At 39.6% G+C, this 22,690-nt stretch overlaps 1 protein-coding gene across 17 annotated transcripts in view; it reads left to right on the top strand.

Annotated features, from left to right (window-relative positions):
- The window catches only part of MYBPC1 (myosin binding protein C1), a 378,023-nt gene that overhangs the window by 305,534 nt on the left and 49,799 nt on the right, over window positions 1–22,690 (top strand). For all 17 annotated transcript variants that reach the window (XM_044087757.1, XM_044087759.1, XM_044087760.1 and 14 more), the window contains 2 exons: window positions 3,280–3,419; window positions 21,098–21,257. In XM_044087757.1, coding sequence (XP_043943692.1) covers window positions 3,280–3,419; window positions 21,098–21,257 — 300 coding nt within the window. The remainder of the gene's footprint in view (window positions 1–3,279; window positions 3,420–21,097; window positions 21,258–22,690) is intronic.

Here is a 22,690-nt window from a genome sequence, read left to right as displayed (position 1 = left end):
GCAATCAAAATTTATAAAACATTAATAATATTATTTGCTTCTGGAAAAATAAAAGAACTTTTCAGTAAAAAAGCATGCAAACAGATACAGCCATTACTGATGCTGATGTCAAGCTCCAAGTCACACGTCAAAAAGTCCAATCACTTTCTGTATCAAAATCTTAAGTTTCATTGTCTATATTATTTAATTCCTATGAATGTTTGACCCTTCAAAAATAAACTAAATATAACTCTCTAATAAATGTAATTACTTCCAAAGGAGTTTTATACAATGGTGGCATATTTGTACAGACAAGTTTAATCTCAAATGTAGTACAGACTTGGAAATATCATCCAATATCATAACAAGTTACTGATTATTGCCCAAGAGCTATCTGTGCTTAAGTCACAAGAGTAAATAACTCAGAGGAAAATTTGACCACTTATGCAGTGGTCTTAAACAGCTGTTGTCGCTTGTACCACTGGTATTATGCACCTTTGTCTGGTCTTTCAAAATTATATTTGCCTCTTTTGAATAGCTGAAAACCATTATTTCTGTCTATTCCTGCATCATTCCCAGCCTCCATCTCCCATTCACTATTGTTAATAGAGCTGCTGAAAGCCATCTGACTGCTTCCAAAAGAGCAAGTATCTAAATGACTTTTAGAAGCATACCCATTTCAATCTTATTTCTGGAACCCCAAGAGCTTTCATGCTGATATAACATATTAGTAGTGTTATTCCATTCTGTGCTTTTGGGCATTGCTATAGGAGCACTGAATCCATGGCATAATCTCTCCAGATGTATTTGTAGTTTTGTTTCTTTCTTTTAGGTAATTCAGCTTCTTTTTCATTCACTCTTTGATTCTATTTATAGCTGCATTGAATTCCCTTGTTTACAGGGATGCTTGGAAATGTGTGTAGCATTATTGAGTCTTCGTAGTCAGTAAGGATCTGCCCCATCCACACACATATTTGCAGGCAGCTATAATCCATGTTTTGTGCTTGTCCTTTTGTATCTCCATCAGCAAAATGGGTTGTAAGAGCTTTAAATATTGTCAGTCCCACAACTCTAATGTTAAGACCCTTGTTTTTTTGTTTCAATTAGTATGATGAAATCCACATTAATTGTAGTCTGTATAGTTTTTTCCACTGTACTCAACAGGTAATTAGCATTCTCTCATATATTATTTGAGGTATTAAGAACCAAAGAAGAAAAAAGTCCAAAATACTTTTCACCTTTGTCCAGAAATATTTATTCTACAGGATTATGTCTTAAAGCCCCACATTGTGGACTGAATCCATGTCAGTGGTCACAAAGTCCTCCATATTCTTCTGCATGTTGTCTCTGTTATCTCCCTAATAATAATAATAATAATAGTAAGAACAACAACAACAACAACAACACTAGAGACAAACAAAGAAATAAAACTGAAACTTACTAAAACTTTCCTTTTTAAAATAAAACTAAACTTCAATAGACATTTCACAATGTCTCAGCCGTAGCCTTCAGAGGATTCAAAAAGAGCAATAAAAACATATATTTTAATAAAAAGCAGATAACAATATGAAACCCCAGTCAATTACTTCTAGTTATACAATAAAGAAACTCCAGTTGTATTCCAGATAAAACCCGTGTAGCTGTGCATGTCATACTATATCCAGCATCCTTCTCAAGTAAAAGTGTTTAGCAGATTTTTCTTTTTCACTACCTACTTGGACTGTTTCTAGGATAGCAACTTGTAAGCCTTTTTGTTTTCTCAAAAATGATGAAAATGTGCTGCCAATAGCTATACGTATCTGTTAGGTGCTACTGCAACCTTATGTATGGAACTAAACTGAATCATCCATATGTGCTCTTCATTGAGATCCAGTATTGGATGAAACGTCCATTGATTTAATGAACTTCAGCCAATTGAATTGGTTCTACAAATTGTTGAATAACATGCTTGTGAAATGCATTTATCTATCTATATCTATATATATATGAATATCTATATCTATCTCTATAAATAAATATATATATATATATATATATATATATATATATATATATATATGTATATCTATGTATGTGTGTATATGTATATATATACACACACACACACACACACACACACACACACACATGCACACACACTCACTAAATAGTCTAAGTACATATTATAATGCTATACACCTTTAATGCTGAAACAAAAGAATACACATTATAGTGATCACATCTACTGAGTGGGCTCACAGTATCCACGTCTATAGAATGAGCTTACAGCGGCCACATTTATGGAATGGTCTCAGTCTGTCAGGAATTAAACATAAAATACATCAATTAGCTAAACCAAATTGTCTTCCACATATAATAGTTAATCTTGGCACATTTCCATTATTGTATCAAAATTATAATCTTCCTCATCTAAAAAGGCAAAATCAGAGTAAACAGAATCTACAACTGTGCCAAATACATTTAAAAAAATGAACCAGTACCATACTATTTTATCTGCCCAGGTTGGGAGCAGTGTGAAAATAAGCAAAAAAAAAAAAAAAGCCTCCAAATCATTCACAGTAGTGGTTTTAAAAAATGAATGACATTGGTGACTCAGACATTTGTTCTCTTCTTTCCTTTCTTTGTCTGCCTGTCTGTCTGTCTCTCACTCTGTGTGTGTGTGTGTGTGTGTGTGGGAGGTTGTGTATGTGCATGTCTGCCCCTCTGAGTCTCTCTCACTCTGTACCTTTTTAAATTAAAACATCAGGCTACCACATTGAACACAATATAATAAATAATGGGAGACAAATATTTTCATGGTTGTAGAATATTTTATTGCCAAGCTTTGCACTGTTTTTGCACCTTATAGAACATTTAGACACATAGCACAGAAGGTAATTTCATATGTGGAATTACCCAGTCAAACATGATTCCGCTCTGTCTCTCTGTCTCTCTCTCTCTCTCGCCCTGTTGTTTTTGTCAGATTTAACCTTGTTCTTCCCAGGTTTATTGATTTTCTTTGCAAAATTTGACATATTTAAGAATGCAAACATTTGTAAATTAATTAAGTATGCTTATAGAATGACCCCCCAGCACAAACTATATGAAATGTAGTTTTTGAAGATTTTCTGTTCTGAAAATTGAGATGGTGATCTGCTTTTTAACCTTCTGTTGTGTTTTTTTAAAACCAAGTACAATGTTGAGATGTTTGAGTCTTTATATACTAACAAATTTCATGTTTCTATATTTTGTTTACATCTGTACTTCACTGTCTTCCTGCAATTTCTTGTACCCTAAAATACTTTTTTATTAACATGACAGATCGTCCTGGGCCCCCTCAGGTTGTACAGATCGTGCAGGTGTGGGGAGAGAATGCTGCTCTGGAATGGAAGCCACCAAAAGATAATGGGAACGCAGCCATTACTGGTTACACAATTCAGAAAGCTGACAAAAAGACAATGGTAAGTCAGAAAATTCTGTATCCAGCAACACAAAACTGTAGTTGTTATTTCACTAATAAAAGCAACCACCTGAGTTCACAGTACTTAGCTCTTCAGTTTGGTTTCCAGGTAGGGTGCTGGATTAGTTAGATACCTTTCACCATCTACCTTCTGCGATAGGTGCTGGGTACTCCACAGCCCTGAACAGGACAAAGCAGGTAACAGAATGCGAATCAATGACCCTCTTGACAGTATATGAGTTTACTACTTTACAAAAGAATTATTCTCTTGTCACAAAAGAAGGCATCTCTCAGCCAGCGGGATTTCAGCTTACAGATAGAAAATCAACACTGCAAGCACAGAAGTGATCATTCACAAGTGGAGAGCATGCTAATTAATTCACAACCAAATTCAGATGGGAAAATGTATTACCCAACACTTCAAACAGCAACAGGGGTGTCCCACGCAAACAGAAACCTGCCAAAAAAAAGTTTGCAGGGAAATTAAATGGAAGTCAGTATAATACAAATAGGAATTGCAATATAAAGTGAGAGAAAAGCAGGCTTATGCTATATTTAGATAGAAACCATGGGAGAACATTTTATAGAAATAAGGACATGAGTGACAAAGGTAGAATAAGGAGGAATAAAGGTATGAATAGGTATTTGTTCATATTTAGGGATATAATTTATCCTGGTACTGAGGAAAAACAGAGCCAGCTTTTAGCTAGGAAGTCTTTCAGAATGGTTTTGAAGAATGGGAGGCAGGGTATTGACCTGATGGATACAGGAAAGTAGTTTGAGGCCTTAACAACATGGTATGAGTACAAACAATGCCCAGCAGATTTTATAGGACTGTGGAAAGACAGGAGTTTTTGGTCATTGGATCGTAATGACTGACTGGGAGCATAGTTTAGTGCTGGATTATTTTATAGGTGGTAAGGAGCTGTGTATATATTACTTGATGAGGTTGTTGTAACAAATTAAGGCTTTTAATGCTATACTGTGGTAGTTTCTGAAAGAGGTGATTGTTGCAAATTTAGCAACTTTGTTATAGCATTGTTCAAGTTTTGAATTTTGTGATACCTGAAGGTTATTAAGGATGGGAGAACCATAAAGAAATATGGGGAGGAGATAAGTAGTGGTGAGTGTACTTTTAGTTGAGTTGGTGAGAAAGTTTTTGGCTCTATAAAGCATCCCTAGTTTTTGATCAGTTTTTCTTATACAATTTTGTATATGCAGGTCAAATTTAAGATTATCATCCACTATCATCCCTAACAATTTGCTATGACAACTGACTTCAGTGATTGTATTATCAAGAGAGAGGACTTTAAATTTTATTTTTTTCATGAGAGAGATTTGGGGAAAACAGTACTAGTTTTTTTTTCCTTTCTTTAGGGTTGAGCATGACTTGTGAGTTAAAAGGTTATGTTTTAGTGGATGTTAAAGCTTCCTGAGTAATTTTTTTGAGGTGTGCTATGTTGTCAGATGTACAAATGAGTGTGGAGTCATCTGCATATTGTATTAGAGAGGTCTGTTAAAAAGGAGTGGACCATAGATAAAGCCTTGTGGTACACTGGTGGTGACTAGAAGGTATGGAGAGGGGGTGTCGTGCCATTCTACTTACTGATACCTATTGGATAGGTAGTGTTTGAACCATACAAGGGTGGGCAAACACAGACCTAATGAGGACATTTAAAATAGGTTCATAGGTTCATAGGTTTATACTAGGCTATCTGCCCTGGGGCATTTACAAGCCTAACCAGAGTGTGTTTGGCTTTCGCCACCCTTTTAGATCGGTTTACTGTGCCTCTGTAGAGTAGGTCACAGAAGATAGCCCTTTTAAGGCTAGTTTACTGTACCCCTGTCTAGCAGGGACACAGAAGAGATCCCAGGGGTGAACATACGATCTCCCTTCCACTCGTCAAGATTTCTCTTAAAGAGGGTCAGTGAGGGGCTCTGCCTAACATGGACTGGGATTCTGTTCCAGAGTGAGGGCAGCCTCTGGGATATGAATCTGTTCCTCCAGCATGTCCTATTTATTTCTGTGCTGAGGTTTAAGTCCCTGGAGCGTGTAGCTCTAAGGGATTTGGATTTCCTGAGGTGGAGCATGTCCATTAATTCTGGGTTGGACATGGCTTTATATGTCAGGCATAGATCACCTCTGAGTAGGCAGTAAGCAACTGAGTAGAGCTGGAGTTTCTTCAGCCGAACTGCATAAGGCATCTGTTTGAGTCCCTTGATCCTCTTGGTGAGGTACTTTTGGGGCCTCTCCAGTTGCTGCAGGTGTCGGGTAAGGTACATCCCAAATGGGGCATTGTATTCAATTATGGGCCTGATGAGTAGAGGGGCACAATGACCTCTCTTGTTCTAGATGTGAACCCTTTCGTGATAAGGTGGGCTATATAGAAGGTCTTTCTAACCACTCTGGCAATGTGATTGTCAAAAGAGAGGTTTCTGTCTACTTGGGTCCCCAAATCCCTAATTACTTCTTCCGTATTTAATGGATTACCACCTATGTGGTAATTTGTGGGCATTTTATTTTTCCCGAAGGGGATGACTATGCACTTTTTGGCATTTAGCTTAAGGCCATGGCTCTGGCACCAGTTATCCGTCTCTGTGAGACACTTTTGGAGGATGCTTGTGTCAGCTGGAGAGTCGATTATTGCGCCCAGCTTGCAGTCATCTGCAAACTTGGTCAGCCATAGTCCTCCCGTATTAGCCTGTACCTCAGAGAAGTATATACTGAACAAGAGAGGTCCCAGGACTGAGCCTTGTGGGACTCCACTTGTAACTGGTTTGGAGTCTGACATGGCACCTGCAATACTGACCATATGGGTTCTATCCCTGAGCCAGTTTGCAACCCATCTTGTGACACAGGGGTTGATATTAAAGCTGGTGAGCTTATTTATGAAGCCCGAGTGGGGTATTATGTCAAAGGCTTTTGCGAGGTCCAGGTAGGCCATGTGGACTACCTTCCCTTCATCTATGGCCTTGGTAACTGTTTCAAAAAAGTCGACCAGGTTCAAGAGGCAAAATCTGCCCTTAACAAAGCCAAATTGGGTGGGATCCAGTGTCTGGAGGTTACCAATGCCCTTGTTTATGAGTTCCATGATGATACGCTCCATAGCTTTGCAGTCCAGACTAGTCAGGCTTATAGGGCGATAGTTTCCTGGGTCCGTTGTGGCACCACCTTTGTGGAGCGGGACCACTATTGCTGTACGCCATTCCTTGGGTACATATCCTGTACCAAGGCTGAGATTGAACAGTGACTTTATGTGAGGGTTTAGTTCTTCTTGGAGCTCATGTAAGACGCAACCCAGGACACCGTCTGGTCCCACTGATGCTGTGTTTTTTGCTTTGGAGAGGGCAGCTCTCACCTGTGCATTTGTGATGTCAGGGAGGCTACATTCTGTTGGGATAGACATTTGGTCTTCTGGGGGGGAGGGGGGGTTTGCACTGAACCTGTCTGCCAGGATGTTGGCAATGTCTGTGGGATCAGTGTATTTTTGTCATTTTGTACTAACTCAGAGCATATCTGGGAGTTGCCCCCCAGATTTCTGACATAACTAAAGAAGGCCTTGTGATTATCTTTAGTATCTTGTTTAATTTTTCTTTCGAAGCTGGCCTTAGATCATTTTATGAGGGATCGTATTTTTTTGCTAGTACTGATCAGAGATGCCTTCCCTTTTTGGGATTTTGCTGTATCATGTAGTAGCTTCCTCCTTCTGTTGTATAGCTTATTCATGGCCGGGGTCCATGAGACTGGTCTCCTGCCTTTGGAGGAGTGAGTCTTAGTTTTATTTGGGATAGCACGATCCATGCTTTCATGTAGGTGTCCATAGAATGCATTTGTAAAGGATTCTGCTGTTTGGACAGTATTTTCTGCTGGCCTGGTGGCTTTGAAGGATTCCACCTCGGTTTTGAGAAGTGTGAAATTTGCTTTTGAGAAAATTTTCACCGTGATTTCCTTGGCTGGGGGTGGGGATGGGATATGGATGTCCAGTGAGATTAATTTATGGTCTGATCTTACCAATGAGGGACATACCTCTGGTGTGGAACATAGAGTACCCATGTTGGAGATGACCAGGTCCAATATGTTATCCCCTCTTGTGGGAGTGGTGACCAGTTGTTCCATAGCATTTGAGTTTATAAATTCTAGGAACCATTGGGCAAGGGTGTTGGGGCTTGAGTAGTTTTCCCAGTCAATGTTTGGGTAGTTGAAGTCACCCAATATTATTGTGTTTGGAGAGACCTTCATATTCTCCAGTGTAAGGCTGAGTGGGGTTTCTGAGTTTGGGAGGGTGGTCTGTAGCAGGCTACAAACTGAAAGGCAGTCTTGCCCACTGTTAACTGTACATGGATGGTCTCCAATGCTTCGTGTAGTGCCACTAACCTGGAGGTATGGGTATCTTTGATGAATATGGATACTCCCCCTCCATTTGTGGTTCGGTCTGAGTTTTGGAGCCGAAAAGAAAAAAAAATAGAAGTTTACTGTGACAAACTGTGTCAAAGGCTTTAGACAAGTCTAGAAATAAGGAGGAGACTAAATTGCCATTATCTCTAGTTTTATTGATGGTATCTATATAGGTTATAATTGCAGTGTTAGTACTACGGGAAGGATGGAAGCAATGTTGTGTGGGGGTAGGAGTTCTTCCTGCAGGATATAGTTTAGCAATTATTTTCAATACATTTTTCAAGCATTTTGAAGAAGGGGATAATATTGCTAAAGTTACTAACGTTTGTTGAATTTCCTCCTTTAAGCAGAGGAATAATGTGTGACTTTTTCCAGCGAGAGGGAACATGGGATTCCTAGATTGACCTATTTATAAGGATTGAGATAAGATAGGCAATGCTGTCAGCTGCTATTTTAAGTTATTTGCTTGGAAGGTCATCAACTGAAGTACAGCATGGTTTGATGGAATAGAGCATTGAATGTCAGACACAATGCATCTGCAGAATATTGCACATTCAGTAAGAGGAACTGATTGATGATTGCAATTCCACCTAAAGTATTTTATGTAGAGGCTTTATAATTCTTGTTATCATGAATGCATCCTTAGAAGCAAGGCAGTAATGTTTCACTTCAACATCTAAGGTCTCCTACCAACCTTTTTCTATAAGTGACAGGTTGAGAGACTACCCATACTCTGGAATAAACTCCCCATTCATGTCAAGCAGAGCACCTCACTGGCCCTCTTCAAGATAGAAGGAAGTTTCTTTGCTCACCAGTGGGAGTGGGGAGCCTTGTGCAGCCTACCTGTCCTTGGGGGAAGTGACCTCAGCACAAGAAGCTGTAGTAATTGGTTGTTTGGGACCATTCCTAGCTCTTTTGTAGTTCACTGCTTAAAATCCGCGTTTGCACGGCTTTGCGCGGTCATGCGCATAGCGCAGCACTGGTTAAACAAGGTTAAACTTTTTCTGGTTCCGCCAAGTCTGCTCTTCAATTTTTCCCTTAGAACTGTTCTACTTGCAATCTAAACAGCCTATACTCTATCTGAAAAGCTCAGCACTTGCTCCTAAAGCATTTTTTATACAGGTAAAGCACTCTTAAACAAAAGAAAGTACTTCATTCACCTAAATTCTGTTGAGTACCCATTTCCCTATAGGTCCTTCCTGACTCAGTTACACAGCAATCTTTTTCACTATTTCTAGCATGTCGAAGGGTCAGTTGCTGGCGTCCTCTCCTGTTCAGCTGGTGAATCTGGGAATCTTGAGGCAATGTTACAATTGCCTCATGTACACAGACAACCCTCTCCTCCTCCCAACAAATACAAATATATGCGAGAGATGCAACTATATAGCCAAACTGGAGGCTGAGCTCTCTCAATTCAGTACTGGCAAGACCAGTCAGGAGGAGAAGGTAACCACGCACACCACAAACCCAGTCTCACATAGAACTATCACAACTGCAAACCAAACACATAAACACACAAAACATACTGAGGCGCTGATTAAAATCTACCAAAACAACAGAGGCCTCCAAAGCAGACACCCAAGCAACCACCACCTCAAGACATAGCACATGCAACACATAGTTCACAAAGTCAGTGTGCTAAACAGTCACAGCCCTTAAGGCCAAACAACATGCCAGACACACTTGTAATAGGTGACTCCATAGTCAGACACACTGACGTCCCACTCACCAGACTGAACAAGGAAAAGGTCACAGTAAGCTGCCTGTCGGGAGCTAGAATCCGTCACATAACACAAGCACTCAGGTGACTCCACAGCAAGTACAAATATGACTCAGTCATTGTACATGCCGGTGTGAACGACCTGAGACGTACCTCCCTGGACTACATGAAAAGAGACATAGAGGAGCTCTCTGATTATGTAGCCCAGGCCGGTATGACCCTGACCCTGAGCAGCATCTTACCCTCACCAAGAATGATGCCACAGTACAAAGACAAAATGATCAGTTTTAACAATTGGCTTAATTACTGGTGTCATTCTAAGGGGATCCAATGTCTGTCTGCTTGGGATGACATGCTTGACAAGCCACGCTGCTTCGCAAGGGATGGCTTGCACCTGTCACCACTGGGCTTCCGGATATTGGCCAAGGCTCTTGCCACCCCATAGTGCCTTTTTTAGGCAAGGCTCAAATGACAAACCTACCTCCCTAGAAAACACAAGTGGAAAAAAACTAAGGGTAATGCTGCTCAATGCCAGAAGTCTAAACCTCAAGATGCATGCCCTCGAAGCCCTCCTCAGTATGGAGAACATCGATGTCTGTGCAGTGACTGAAACCTGGTTCAAGGCTCCTGAGAGCACCCCAGCACTATCAGGTTTTACCTCATATCATGCTTTCCGGCCCCAAAACTTGGACCAAACTACAAAAGGAGGGGGAGTATCCATTTTCATCAAAGATACCCACACCTCCAGGTTAGTGGCAATGCACGAAGCATCGGAGACCATCCAGGTGCAATTAACCATAGGCAAAACTGCCTTACAGTTTGTAGCATGCTACAGACCTCCCTCTCAAACTCAGGAACCCCACACAGCCTTCCTGAAGACACTGGAGAGTATGAATGTCTCTCCAAATACCATCATTTTGGGAGACTTCAACTACCCAAACATAGACTGGGAACATTACTCAAGCCCCAACACCCTAGCCCAAAGGTTCCTAGAATTCATAAACTCAAATGCAATGGAACAACTAGTCACCATTCCCACAAGAGGAGACAATATACTAGACCTGATCATCACAAACATGGGGACAAAATGCTCCACACCGGAAGTATATCCCTCTTTGGTAAGATCAGACCATAAATTAATCTCACTGGAAATCCACATCCCGCCCCACCCCTGCACAAAAGACCACAGTGAAGAACTTCTCAAAAGCCAACTTCACACTTCTTAAGACTGAAGTGGTATCCTTCAAGGCCCCTGGGCCAGTGGAAACCACAACCCACACTGCTGAATCCTTTGCAAATGCCTTCTATGGGCACCTTCAAGAATGCATGGATCATGCAATCCCAAATAAAACCAAGACCCATTCCCCCAAAGGCAGGTGCCCGGTCTGGTGGACCCCAGCCATAAACAAACTTTACAACAGGAGGAGGAATCTACTACATGACAGAGCAAAATCCCTAAAAGGGAAGGCATCTCTGATCAGTACTAGCAAAAAACTACGATCACTCATAAAATCATCCAAGGCCAACTTTGAGAGAAAAATCGCAAAAGACACAAAAGACAATCACAAGGCCTTCTTTAGCTATGTTAGAAACCTGGGTGGAAACTCCCAGATATGCTCAGAGTTAGTCCAAAATGACACAAAATACACTGAACCCACCGACATTGCCAACATTCTGGCAGACAGGTTCAGTGCAAATTTCTCCTCCTCCCCCCAAAAGGAGAAATAACTATCCCAGCAGAGTGTAGCCTCCCTAACATCTCAGATGCCCAGGTGAGAGCCGCCCTCTCTAAAGCTAAAAACACAGCATCAATGGGACCGGATGGTGTTCCGGGCTGTGTGCTACATGAACTCCAAGACGAACTAAACCCACACATAAGGCTGCTGTTTAATCTTAGCCTTACTACAGGATACGTACCCAAAGACTGGCGTACGGCAACAGTGGTCCCACTTCACAAAGGCGGTGCTTCTACGGACCCTGGAATTTACCGCCCCATAAGCTTGATGAGCCTGGTCTGCAAAGCTATGGAGAGGATCATTATGGAACTCATAAACAAAGACATTGAGGACCTACAGACATTGGATCCTACCCAATTTGGCTTTGTCAAGGGCAGATCCTGCCTTTTGAACTTGGTCAACTTTTTTGAAACAGTCACTAAGGCCATTGATGAGGGTAAGGCAGTTCACACAGCCTACCTTGACCTTGCAAAGCCTTTGACACAATACCCCACTCGGGCATCATAGACAAACTCACCAGCTTAAATGTAAACCCATATGTCACAAGATGGGTTGCAAACTGGCTCAAGGACAGAACCCACAGGGTCAGAGTTGCTGGAGCTATGTCAGACTCTAAGCCAGTCACAAGCGGTGTCCCACAGGGCTCAGTCCTGGGACCCCTCTTGTTCGGCATTTATTTTTCCGAGGTACAGGCAAACATGGGAGGATTGTGGCTGACAAAGTTCGCAGATGACTGCAAACTGGGTGCCATAATTGATACTCCAGCGGACACAAACATCCTTCAGAGAGGCCTCATAGAAATGGATAATTGGTGCCAGAGCCATGGCCTTAAGCTGAACGCCAAAAAATGTATAGTCATACCCTTTAGGAAAAATAAGGTACCGACAAATTACCACATAGGTGGTAATCCATTAAGTACAGAAGAGGTAATCAGGGACCTAGGGACCCAGGTTGACAGTAACCTCTCATTTGACACTCACATTGCCAAAGTGGTTAGGAAGACCTTCTATATTGCCCACCTTATCATGAAGGGTTTCACATCTAGATCAAGAGAGGTCATTGTGCCCCTGTACTCTTCTCTTATCAGGCCAATGATTGAGTACAATGCCCCATTTGGGATGTATCTCACCCGACACCTGCAGCAGTTGGAAAGACCCCAAAAGTTCCTCACCAAGGGGATAAAGGGTCTTAAACATATGTCATATGCTGCCCGACTGAAAAAACTCCAGCTCTATTCAGTCGCATACCGCCTACTCAGAGGTGATCTGTGCCTGACGTACAAGGCCATGTCCAATCCAGAATTAATGGACATGCTCCACCTCAGAAAATCCAAATCCATCAGAGCCATGAGAACAAGAGACTTAAACCTCAACACAGAAATAAATTGGACGTGCTGGAGGGACAGATTCATAACCCAGAGTCTCCCTACACTCTGGAACAGAATCCCAGTCCATGTTAGGCAGAGCCCCTCACTGACTCTATTCAAGAGAAATCTTGACGAGTGGATGGGAGATTGTAGGTTTACCACGGGGGTCATCTCTGTGTCACTACTAGACAGAGTCACAGTAAACTAAACCCTAAAAGGGCATAGTATTCTCATCCTAAGGGGTGGTGAAAGCCACACACACTCTGGCTAGGCTTATAAATGCCCTAGGGCAGATAGCCTAGTACAAACCTACGAACCTACGAACCTATGAGTGGATGGGTAACAGGAAATTCACCCCAGGGATCATTTCAACAGCCTTGCTTGATAGGGGTACAAGGTGCTAATGTCCGGCAACAGGATGACTGGGTATGTTCTTGGTCTAGGCTTGTATTGGCTCCAGGGCCATTAGCCTAGTACTCAGCTATGAAGCTATGAGAACTAATTTGATACTCCATTTAGAAAGATAGTTATTATCCATGGAAATTAAACTCCGAGTGAATGGTTAGTTCTGGTAGTCAGAAACCAGTTGTCTGTTAAAATTGATTCAGCAGTATATGTCTTATATTTTCAACAATTTCAGGAGAGCAGAGCATGCTACAGATGTGCTGATCCAAGGTAAATTAGACTTTATTTAACTAAGGCAGAAAGCATAAGACTCAAAACTGCAAATCATGACATTGAAAATTGAAATACTATTCCCAACAAAAAAAAAAAAAGTGAAACTTGCTGTTACACATTTTTTTCCATTGGGCAAACTTCCCCTACATGTCTGATGTTGGAGGTTGTACCGATTTACTATTAAAATCTCAACATCATAATGTACGCCTATGAACAATTCGAACTACAGATGTTCAAATAGTTCATATGAGTACATTCTGAATGCTCAAATGTTTATATTAATGAATGTCCTGTGCATTCATTAATATAAATTTGAAGGGATGTACAGACATCGCAGTACAGTCTGATTAGGGAAATACATCCCTTTCCTCATTGTAGTGCGATCACAGAGTTGGAATATATATAGATGGGGGGGTGGGGGCACAGCCCCTCACAAGGGGGTACAGGGGAGCTTGCCCCCCCCTCCAAAAATGGGATGTTATTTGTAGGAATTAGGGATGTATGGCAAGGGTGGCATTGTCATTAATTGCCGTAAAATGTTGAATTCGACTTTTTCGGCAATTACTACAGATTTTCGACTTTCTAAACAGTCGAAATTCTGCAGATTCAACAATACATTTTGACATTTCATTACGAATTATTTTTTTTTAATTTCATAATTTTAATAGTAAACTGGCTGTACCCACACCCCTTGATACTTACATATACTAAATCTAAGCCTGCTGTTTGGCAGAGTAGAGGGATACTCTGACACAATACAATGTCATTAGTAACATATATTACCCCATTGACACTTACATTCTTGCTGTTTTGAGGATCTTAGTTATAGCCTTTAACCTTTCAGCAGGTACACATTTTTTTATTTATTTGACTACTTTAATTCATTACTAGTAGTTTATAGGCACTTGAGTGCACAGTTGTTAATTTTCACACATTAATACCAAAGCTACCATCTTCTCCCACATTATATAGATCATACAGGCCTTCTGTATATATCTTTGAATTTCTTTCTTCTCATATCAAAGGTAATAGTAAAGATCAGATCTAGTATTACTTTTTATTTCCTAAAAAAACTAAAATGCTTCGTCTGTAGTAACAAACAACCACAAAATTCGTAGTGAGAAAACTGAATTGCTGTAAAACTGAAAAATATGATAAAGCAAAAATGAAAAAACCTAGACAAACCTTGCCTTTTATCAAAATTTTCAGCTGAAACTAGAAGCTCTTAAAAAGGGTTCACCCAGTTCCTTTCAAAATCACATGACCATCTTTAGTTAGTTTTATTTGATAACACATTAATCAGTTTTCTGGGAGAATTTACTGGTTGCATCAACGAAAAGTAACTCCAATACCTCATTGCTAAACTTTTTATATGACATCTAGTCCACATAATATAAATACAAGCTGTAAAAAGGGAACAGCACAATATTCTCACATCTCAGTCTGTTGTCCCTACAAAAACTTTAAAGATACCATAGATGGTGATTACCTCAAACAGTATAAGAACTGCAACACATTACCTTAGAACATTTTGTGTTTTTATACTTCTCAATATCTATGAGAGATGCAAATTTACACTAAAATCAAAGGCTAAACACTCAGTAGGCAAAGCCTAGATACTCCTGTGACTACCCACCACTGGACCAGTGGTTAGGGAGCCTCAATCCTCACCACTGGTACCAGTAGGGGATGTATATTGGGAGGATAACAGAACAGATGCACATGCAATATTTTCAGAAGCAGTTCTTTGCATCAAGTGCAATTTCCCTTAAGAGCACACAGAGGCCACAGTCAGTCCGAGGCTGGTTTCTCCTTCTTTTACCAGATCCCCAATAAGACTCCCCACTGGCACAGCTATAGAGTTGAGATCTCAGCTGAGTGGCCAAGCCAAGACCTCCAGCACTCTCTCTGTCCAACCTGTGCTTCGTGTCCCTGCCCAAGTAACTGACACACACACTCTTTGAGGTTTGATTTACACACACACACACACACACACACACACACACACACACACACACACACACACACACACACACACACACTCACAGACACACACACTCACACCTGGGAAAGGTTGGCACAGGTTTACTAGCTATGCCCCCTTTTGCCCAGACTATAAGGTAATTATCACTGCTACCAGCCAACTCCTTATCAGCTACTTTAATGCTCCTAACAAAGGGTGTCCAATCTTACTGTGTAATATTCATTTTAATAGAAATTGTAGTTTGACCAAGAGCAAGGCTATTAAGAGTGGCCCACACAGTGTCACAAAATAAATACACAAGTACTCTCAAAACTTAAATATCTCTACAAAGATCAGCCACAATGAAAGGTTTAAATATACTTAATAATAAATAATAAAAGAACAAGTCAATACTAAATATATATTCACAGTGACACCAGAGTTCAAAATCACAGGAAATATTTAAAACAACATTGCAGGACAATCTCAAATAAATAAAGAGAAATATCTAAACTAAGTGTTGCTATATTGCTGACTATAGCTAAGAGAATTATACTATTTTCTAGTAACTTACTTACTATAGAGCAAGGCAGATGTGTGATGAATGGTTCTTGTCAGGTCCAAGACCGAATACAGAATGCACTGTCTTTCTAAGAGACTCCTCAAATTAATATCTCAAATATTACTGCTGGGATAGTTTACAGAACAACATAATTTCTTGTCATCTGACTATCCCAGGTAAAACTCCTACTTCTGGAAGCTAGCAGTATTTAGCATTTACCTGTGAAAATACGCAGACCTCAGATCTTTGGCAGATGCCTGAAGTCATAAACAATTGCATTCCTTCATGCTTTCGGAGGCAGAAATTAGTTCACTCTGAAGACAATACAGAAAGCTTCTCAGCACAGACACTGTGTCTCTAACTCATTCCAAATTGAAAGATACCATCTTTTATTGCGTAGCCATAAAGTAATTTAATTTCAGCTATTTTTCTGAAGTTAAGCTCCAGCATTCCAGTTTCTGCTGTTAAAATATATACATTTAAACAGTTACAATAGTGCGTGTACATTTCTGTTCTATTCCAGTAGGGCACACTGTGGTTACATTTTAAGCACAAGCACTTTATGAAATACCTCTTTATCGCACATATCTGTACAAACCAGTCTGATATACACATGACATACAGTTCTAATACAGTTATAATGCAAGCATCTTATATAAATCATGTTGATATTCACAAACGGCATATAATTATTTACAAAATTCCAGCTAGCTGTGCAGGCAGCATCTCCCTTCATCACAACTCCTGCAGGAATATATGAGGGGTGCTGAAGATCTCTCCGATTGAGGTCCCATCAAGCATGTCTAAACCTCAGAAATGTCATACTGACTCTGCAAGAAACAGGAATAAAGCCCTGACTACAGCGTACATGACCCTAAATTGACTAGTGACTCACTTAACTGGAACAGTTGATGGGGGGGGGGGGGACATGAGTATCTGATGCTAACTTACCCCTCCGGGGGAGAAGATACCAATTCAAGTCTGCTGCAATAAAGACTATTAGCAAGGGCTGGGTATTTTGACAAAGCAGCACAAAGGTTGTAATGTGAACATTCACTATGCTCTGTGCATTGCAGCTGGGATTCAGCATATCTACAGAACTGTATATGCAAGGGACCTAGTAAGCAAGAAGCTGCCATACAGTTCAGTGACTGTATTCTCATTAAAAAAACAAATCAAAACTAACCCAATGAAACTGTCACTAAGAAAACAAAAAACATTGTCTTTTGCAGGGAGGCAAGCTCTTCTGCACCCCAACACCACTTTACTTAAGTATACAAATTACATAATCATGAGTAAAGCAGAAACCCTCTATGTAGGCAAAAACAGTCCCTGTATAAACTACCATATCACAACGCAGTGAAAATAGTAGAAAACAAACCTAGACACATGTAACATCATGGAAATGGAACTAGGGAAATAACACTTTCTAAAATAGTTTTCATAAAAAGGTAGATCTTCTTATGAGCACTTATGTTTAAAAGGGCTTTTGTGGGATGAACATAGGTTAAATTATTGCATAACACTGATAACTCCCTAGACAATTGCCTCATAAGATAAACTGTTTTCCACTAAGAATTAATCAGTCATATGGCCATTGAGGGTGACTTATGGTTAGCAAGCATAAAGAGAAAGAAGTAAAGGCAAATAAATAAGTAGACATCTAGACAGATAAAAACTCAGAAGCAAACAAGTGCATGCATTTAGTCCAAGGCCTACATATATAGCCTCTACCATTACACACCTAAACAGTCACTGTACTGGGGCATCACACAGAGATGAGAAGACGAGAAGCCTGCGAGGATCTACAAAACCACATTTGTTTCCAAAATCAATTAGAAATTTGCTAAAATCAGGCAGTACTAATAACCTATTTATTATCAATGACACAGTAGTCCATAAAACTGGTGCATACCTCACATATCTTGGTATATGAACAAGCGATTGTCACCTTCTTAGCGGGAACAAACATTAGGGAACATGGTTAGCAGACTAAATGGGATCCAAGCTGAATATCATGTGACCAAAGCTGATATGAAGGTCAATAACGGAGTATGATAAGTGCTGAATGTCATACAGAACGATATGGGCTCTCTTTCCAATAATTATTTATTTAAACGTGTATTTTTTCAGTTGTTCATTTATTTTTGTACATTTTTAACAAAGAATGTCTTGCTAGGAAGGTCCCATTTTCACTGGAGTTTCAAAAAAAAAGTTCCAAACATATATGAATCACGCAGTTCCAAATACAAAGCAAAATAAGCTAATACAGTTCATATCTGCTTAGTAGCAAAGAAACAGCTGACAGTATATATATATATATATATATATATATATATATATATATATATAGAGAGAGAGAGAGACAGAGAGAGAGAGACTGTGGTGGTAGTGCTGCGGTAGCGTTGTCGCCTCACAGGAAGACGTTGTCCTGTTCGATTCTCGTCTTCTGTGTGGAGACATGAATGAATGGGCATACCTTCGTTGAAGGTTGTACGTCAGGGCTGGCAACTCGGTACGTAAAAATCTGCTGCCAATCATTAGTGGACCGGAGTTCTGCTGCGGCGACCCCTAACCAGGAAAAGCCGAAAGATGCAACAACAAAATATATATAAATATTCCAATACATATCTACATGAAATAATTCAATATACATATATACTAATAGCAAACACTTGGTTTATACTTTCAACAACAAAGAAAGAAACTGCATGCTAACTAAGAGACTTACCTTCTCACTAAAAAGTACCTGAATAGAAGTAAAATCCTTACCTTCAAATCATGGCAAATGGTTCCATAAGCAGAAGATTCAGTTCCTGTCAATGTAGTGTGAGATTTGTGATGACTAACCATTGTGCAATGGATAATTTCACCTGTTGACATTGAGAATGCTGGTAAGGAATGGGAAGTATTCCATCCACATTATGTTTTTTGAACCTGCATCAATTATATCTGAAAAAAGTGACAAAAATGTTATCCAACAAAATTTAACAGGTGTAAACAAAAAGTGAGTAGTATCAATTCCTTTAATTGGAAGTATAGTTATTTGTACCATAAATGTCACATAGATAAAATGCATTATAACAATAGTAAATTTATGGAGTTTACCACCTCTCATTTCTGTAGACAAAATATAACAGGTGGTAGAGTTACAATATTTGTATGACACTACTTAAAAGCAAGCCTAACAGAAAAACAATCCCAGACTTGGAGCTCTCCCACATAAAACTGCTGGAGATAAATAAGAATTATGCATTGTAAGTTGTTACAGAACCCTTTCCATGACTACTGCACAACACAAAAATTACTCCACTACAACCAAAAAATAGAAAGTAATAGCATTCACAGTCTGGCATTTTGGTCATCTAAGCACAAACTAGGAAGATGACTATAATAACAGTAAAGACTCCTAAATATTATTGAATTTTATTAATCAAAATAACTTAGAACAAATTGTTCACTGTTCATTCACTGACATTATAAAAAATGTTACACTGCTTTTAAAAACAACCCAATTCAATAAACAAGTCTTACATAAACAAATTAGAGAATGTTTTTACTAAACTGACATATCACTGATCTGCAACTATGAAACTAGCATCTATAACACAGAGCAACAGCTAAATGTTCTTGAATTATATCCTATCATATAATGCTGGATCCTGCAGCCTTAAAAGAAAGCCATTTAACTCCACTCAAGAAACTATTCAGGGAGTTATAAAGGTACTGTGACACGTACACCTCTGTGTACACATCCTGGTGACCTTTTTTTATTTAGAAAAACCCTAACACAGTTTTGCATGGTGCTCTAGCAACCCTAACACAGTTTTGCATGGTGCTCTTGCAAGAACATGTGTAGCACCATATAGGGCTGGCTCTTGGGAACCACTAGCCACCAGGGAGACCACACCTGTGACGTAATGTCACTTAAGCAAGTATGGAGATCAAGAGGTGGGGAAACCACTAAACAGGGAAAGGACAGACAACTCAGGAACAGGTATGGGATCAGTGTTGTGTGTACATGCATGCATGTGTGGGTGTGTGTGTGTGTGTGTGTGTGTGTGTGTGTGTGTGTGTGTGTGTGTGGGTGTGCATTAGTGTTTGAATGTGTACTTGTATGTGTGGGAGAGTGAATGAAGGGGGAAATGCATATACTCACATGATGCAGCCCCAGCAGTTAACTACTATGACATTCAGATCGTCAGTGACATGCATGTCGCTGTAGTAGCTGTGATTCGGAGACATGCAAATTAGCCAATAATGAGGTCTTTCCATACGGAGGCTAACAAGTCTCTAAATCACAAAATACCATGTTGTGAGAGCAGGTCCATTCTAGTGATAGCTGCACCCTTTAATGAATCCCTGAGGTCATATATTCTTGACAAATAAAACACAGTAGCTGCAAAACATGCAAGGCATATTAGTCGATCACAGTATCTGTCTTTGTTCCCTCTATCCTATAGGCTACTTGAGAAGGACCTGTGGCTGGCATATAAAGCAGTATCTGACCCAATTCTATTTGAAAATCTGCTGTTATATACAACAAGCACAACTAACACAAGATGCTGTAGGCTGCTGCTTAAAAATGACAAAAATAACACAGAGAAAATGGGGGAGGTTCATTAGGCAACAACTGGCAAAACATGTGAACAAATTGCCACTAGGAAAAAAATGTACGCACCTTATTTAAAAGTATTCAAAAATAACATTTAGTGAGCTGCTTCCTATAGTTCTGGGTTTCACTCCCTCAACATCTTTTACCATCTGTGTGGCTGTGAACAAATCACTTAACCTGGTATTGCTTCTGGGTCATGCCTGAAAAAGGGGTACTTGTGACCAGTGGGACTGTTTGGTTAACAAATATATATGCATATCAGCACAATATGAATCAAGCTTAATGAATGACAATAAACTATACACGACAATAAAATATATAAGCTTATGAACTCAATAGCCACTGAAATAAATTAATACATTTAAGCTAAACCACCTAGTATGCATAACCATTATATTCTTGTTCAGATAAATTGTATTAGCATAAATTAGAAAGTGGTAAGGATAGTTTTTAAAAGTCTAATTGTCTTCTTGGGTGTTTTTATTATTAAATATATAATACACGTTTTGAATGGCTATTTTAAAAAGTGCCAAGCAGCTGACTTTTAGATTTAACAAGAGACTTCCATCAGTCCACAATGATAAAATAACTGTAAATGTATGAGCACTTCTCTGATTCTACTTCCGTTTATTTTGTTTTTCAGGAATGGTTCACTGTTATTGAACACTACCAAAGGACAAGTATAACTATTCCAGACCTAATTATTGGAAATGAATATTACTTCCGTGCTTTCTCTGAAAACATGTGTGGCCTCAGCGAGAATGCCACGGTAACCAAGAACTGTGCCAAGATTGAAAAAGAAGGTTAGTTTTGTGGCTACAATTCATTGACAGGTTAAAGATGAGCACTAGAATGAATCATAATCCTGTCTAAATGTCCACAATAAAAGATTGACGTGCTTGTAGCCAGGTTACTTTCAATTCATTTACAAAAACAATCGCATCTGTTGAGTGAAATGCACTGCCCCTTGGTCAACTTGTGTGACATTATTTTGCAGATCATATTATATAGGCTTTGATACTATTTCATGAAGGATTGTTTACTCAATGTCTTTTTGATGACAACTCAAAAAATTTCACTTCACAAAAAAGCCTCAAATTATAAACTCAAGTTATTTCATGTGGAGGCAAAACTCCTTCACTCCCATGCAAAGGAAGTCCTCCCCAGTTTATTCCAACTGCCTAAAAAGTTACCAGATCTCAGGGAAAACAGCAATTTCTCTGATGTGGCAAATAATGATTCTATGGTCTATATATGGCAAAACATTGCTTAGCATATCATTGACTCAAAACTCCTTCAATATTTGGTGCAGTTATCTATTACATTACTTACTGTGCTAGAATCAACAAGCAATCAACAGTAAGAATAAAGCAGGGCAGGGACATTTACATTACTGTGTTTGATGTATTCTACAAGCATTTTTTAAATGCAATTGATTTCAGGGTCAAGTGACACATAGCTCATTTTGAGTTGTTTGCCACACAAACTACACCAAAACCAGATTTGCAGTCCAGATTTGTTAGCAGAATTAGGTATGCCATTTTTGGAACGCAGTAGTATTGTAAACATATGATACACCAAGCAAATATACAGCTATATATCAGATCTTGTAGGTTACATCAACTTTTTTTTCTGATTTGATCTGCAGCATTCCTTGTAACCTGGTCCTAACTGCCAATAATATACGAGTTTCAAAGGACTGGGGCATATGTGTACAGCTGGCTTAGAAGCAGAATGCAATAGCAGTTCTCTTTTGTTTCTTTGTTTTTCCGCAGGGTGGGAATTTCGTTTTCAAAAATCCTACTAGACATGTCAGAAGTACAACTAGAAAGGTGTGAAAGGGGCAGCTTCCCTTGGTGAAAGGTGTTAGGGAGTGCTTTCGGCAGATGCCTGTTGTGCAGTAGTCACTACTGGCATTCAGAAGTGAATGTAGATATTGCATTTGTGATTAGGGCTAAAGCACTTCAGCACTTTGTGTGTAGTATTTAGCTGTAGCAAGCTACTAGTTACATTTGTAGCAAACGATTTGCTGCTGTTTCCAAAGGAAAAGAGGCGTGAGAATACCTAGCTATGGTTCTGAGATATGCTATCAACTTGACTTAGTAGAATGATTCAGAAGAGCTTATGTGACAATCTGTTGGTAAAGGAACCATTAAGGGAAGGGGGTACATACTTGGATGAGAGGGAATATTATCTGGGGATACAATGGCCTTAGCGACCTTCTGTCGAAACTGTG

The sequence above is a fragment of the Protopterus annectens genome, chromosome 11.part0, assembly GCF_019279795.1.
Source record: "Protopterus annectens isolate FY-2018-M chromosome 11.part0, PAN1.0, whole genome shotgun sequence".
Taxonomy (NCBI): Eukaryota; Metazoa; Chordata; order Ceratodontiformes; family Protopteridae; genus Protopterus; species Protopterus annectens.
This window is presented reverse-complemented; position numbering and strand designations above follow the sequence as displayed.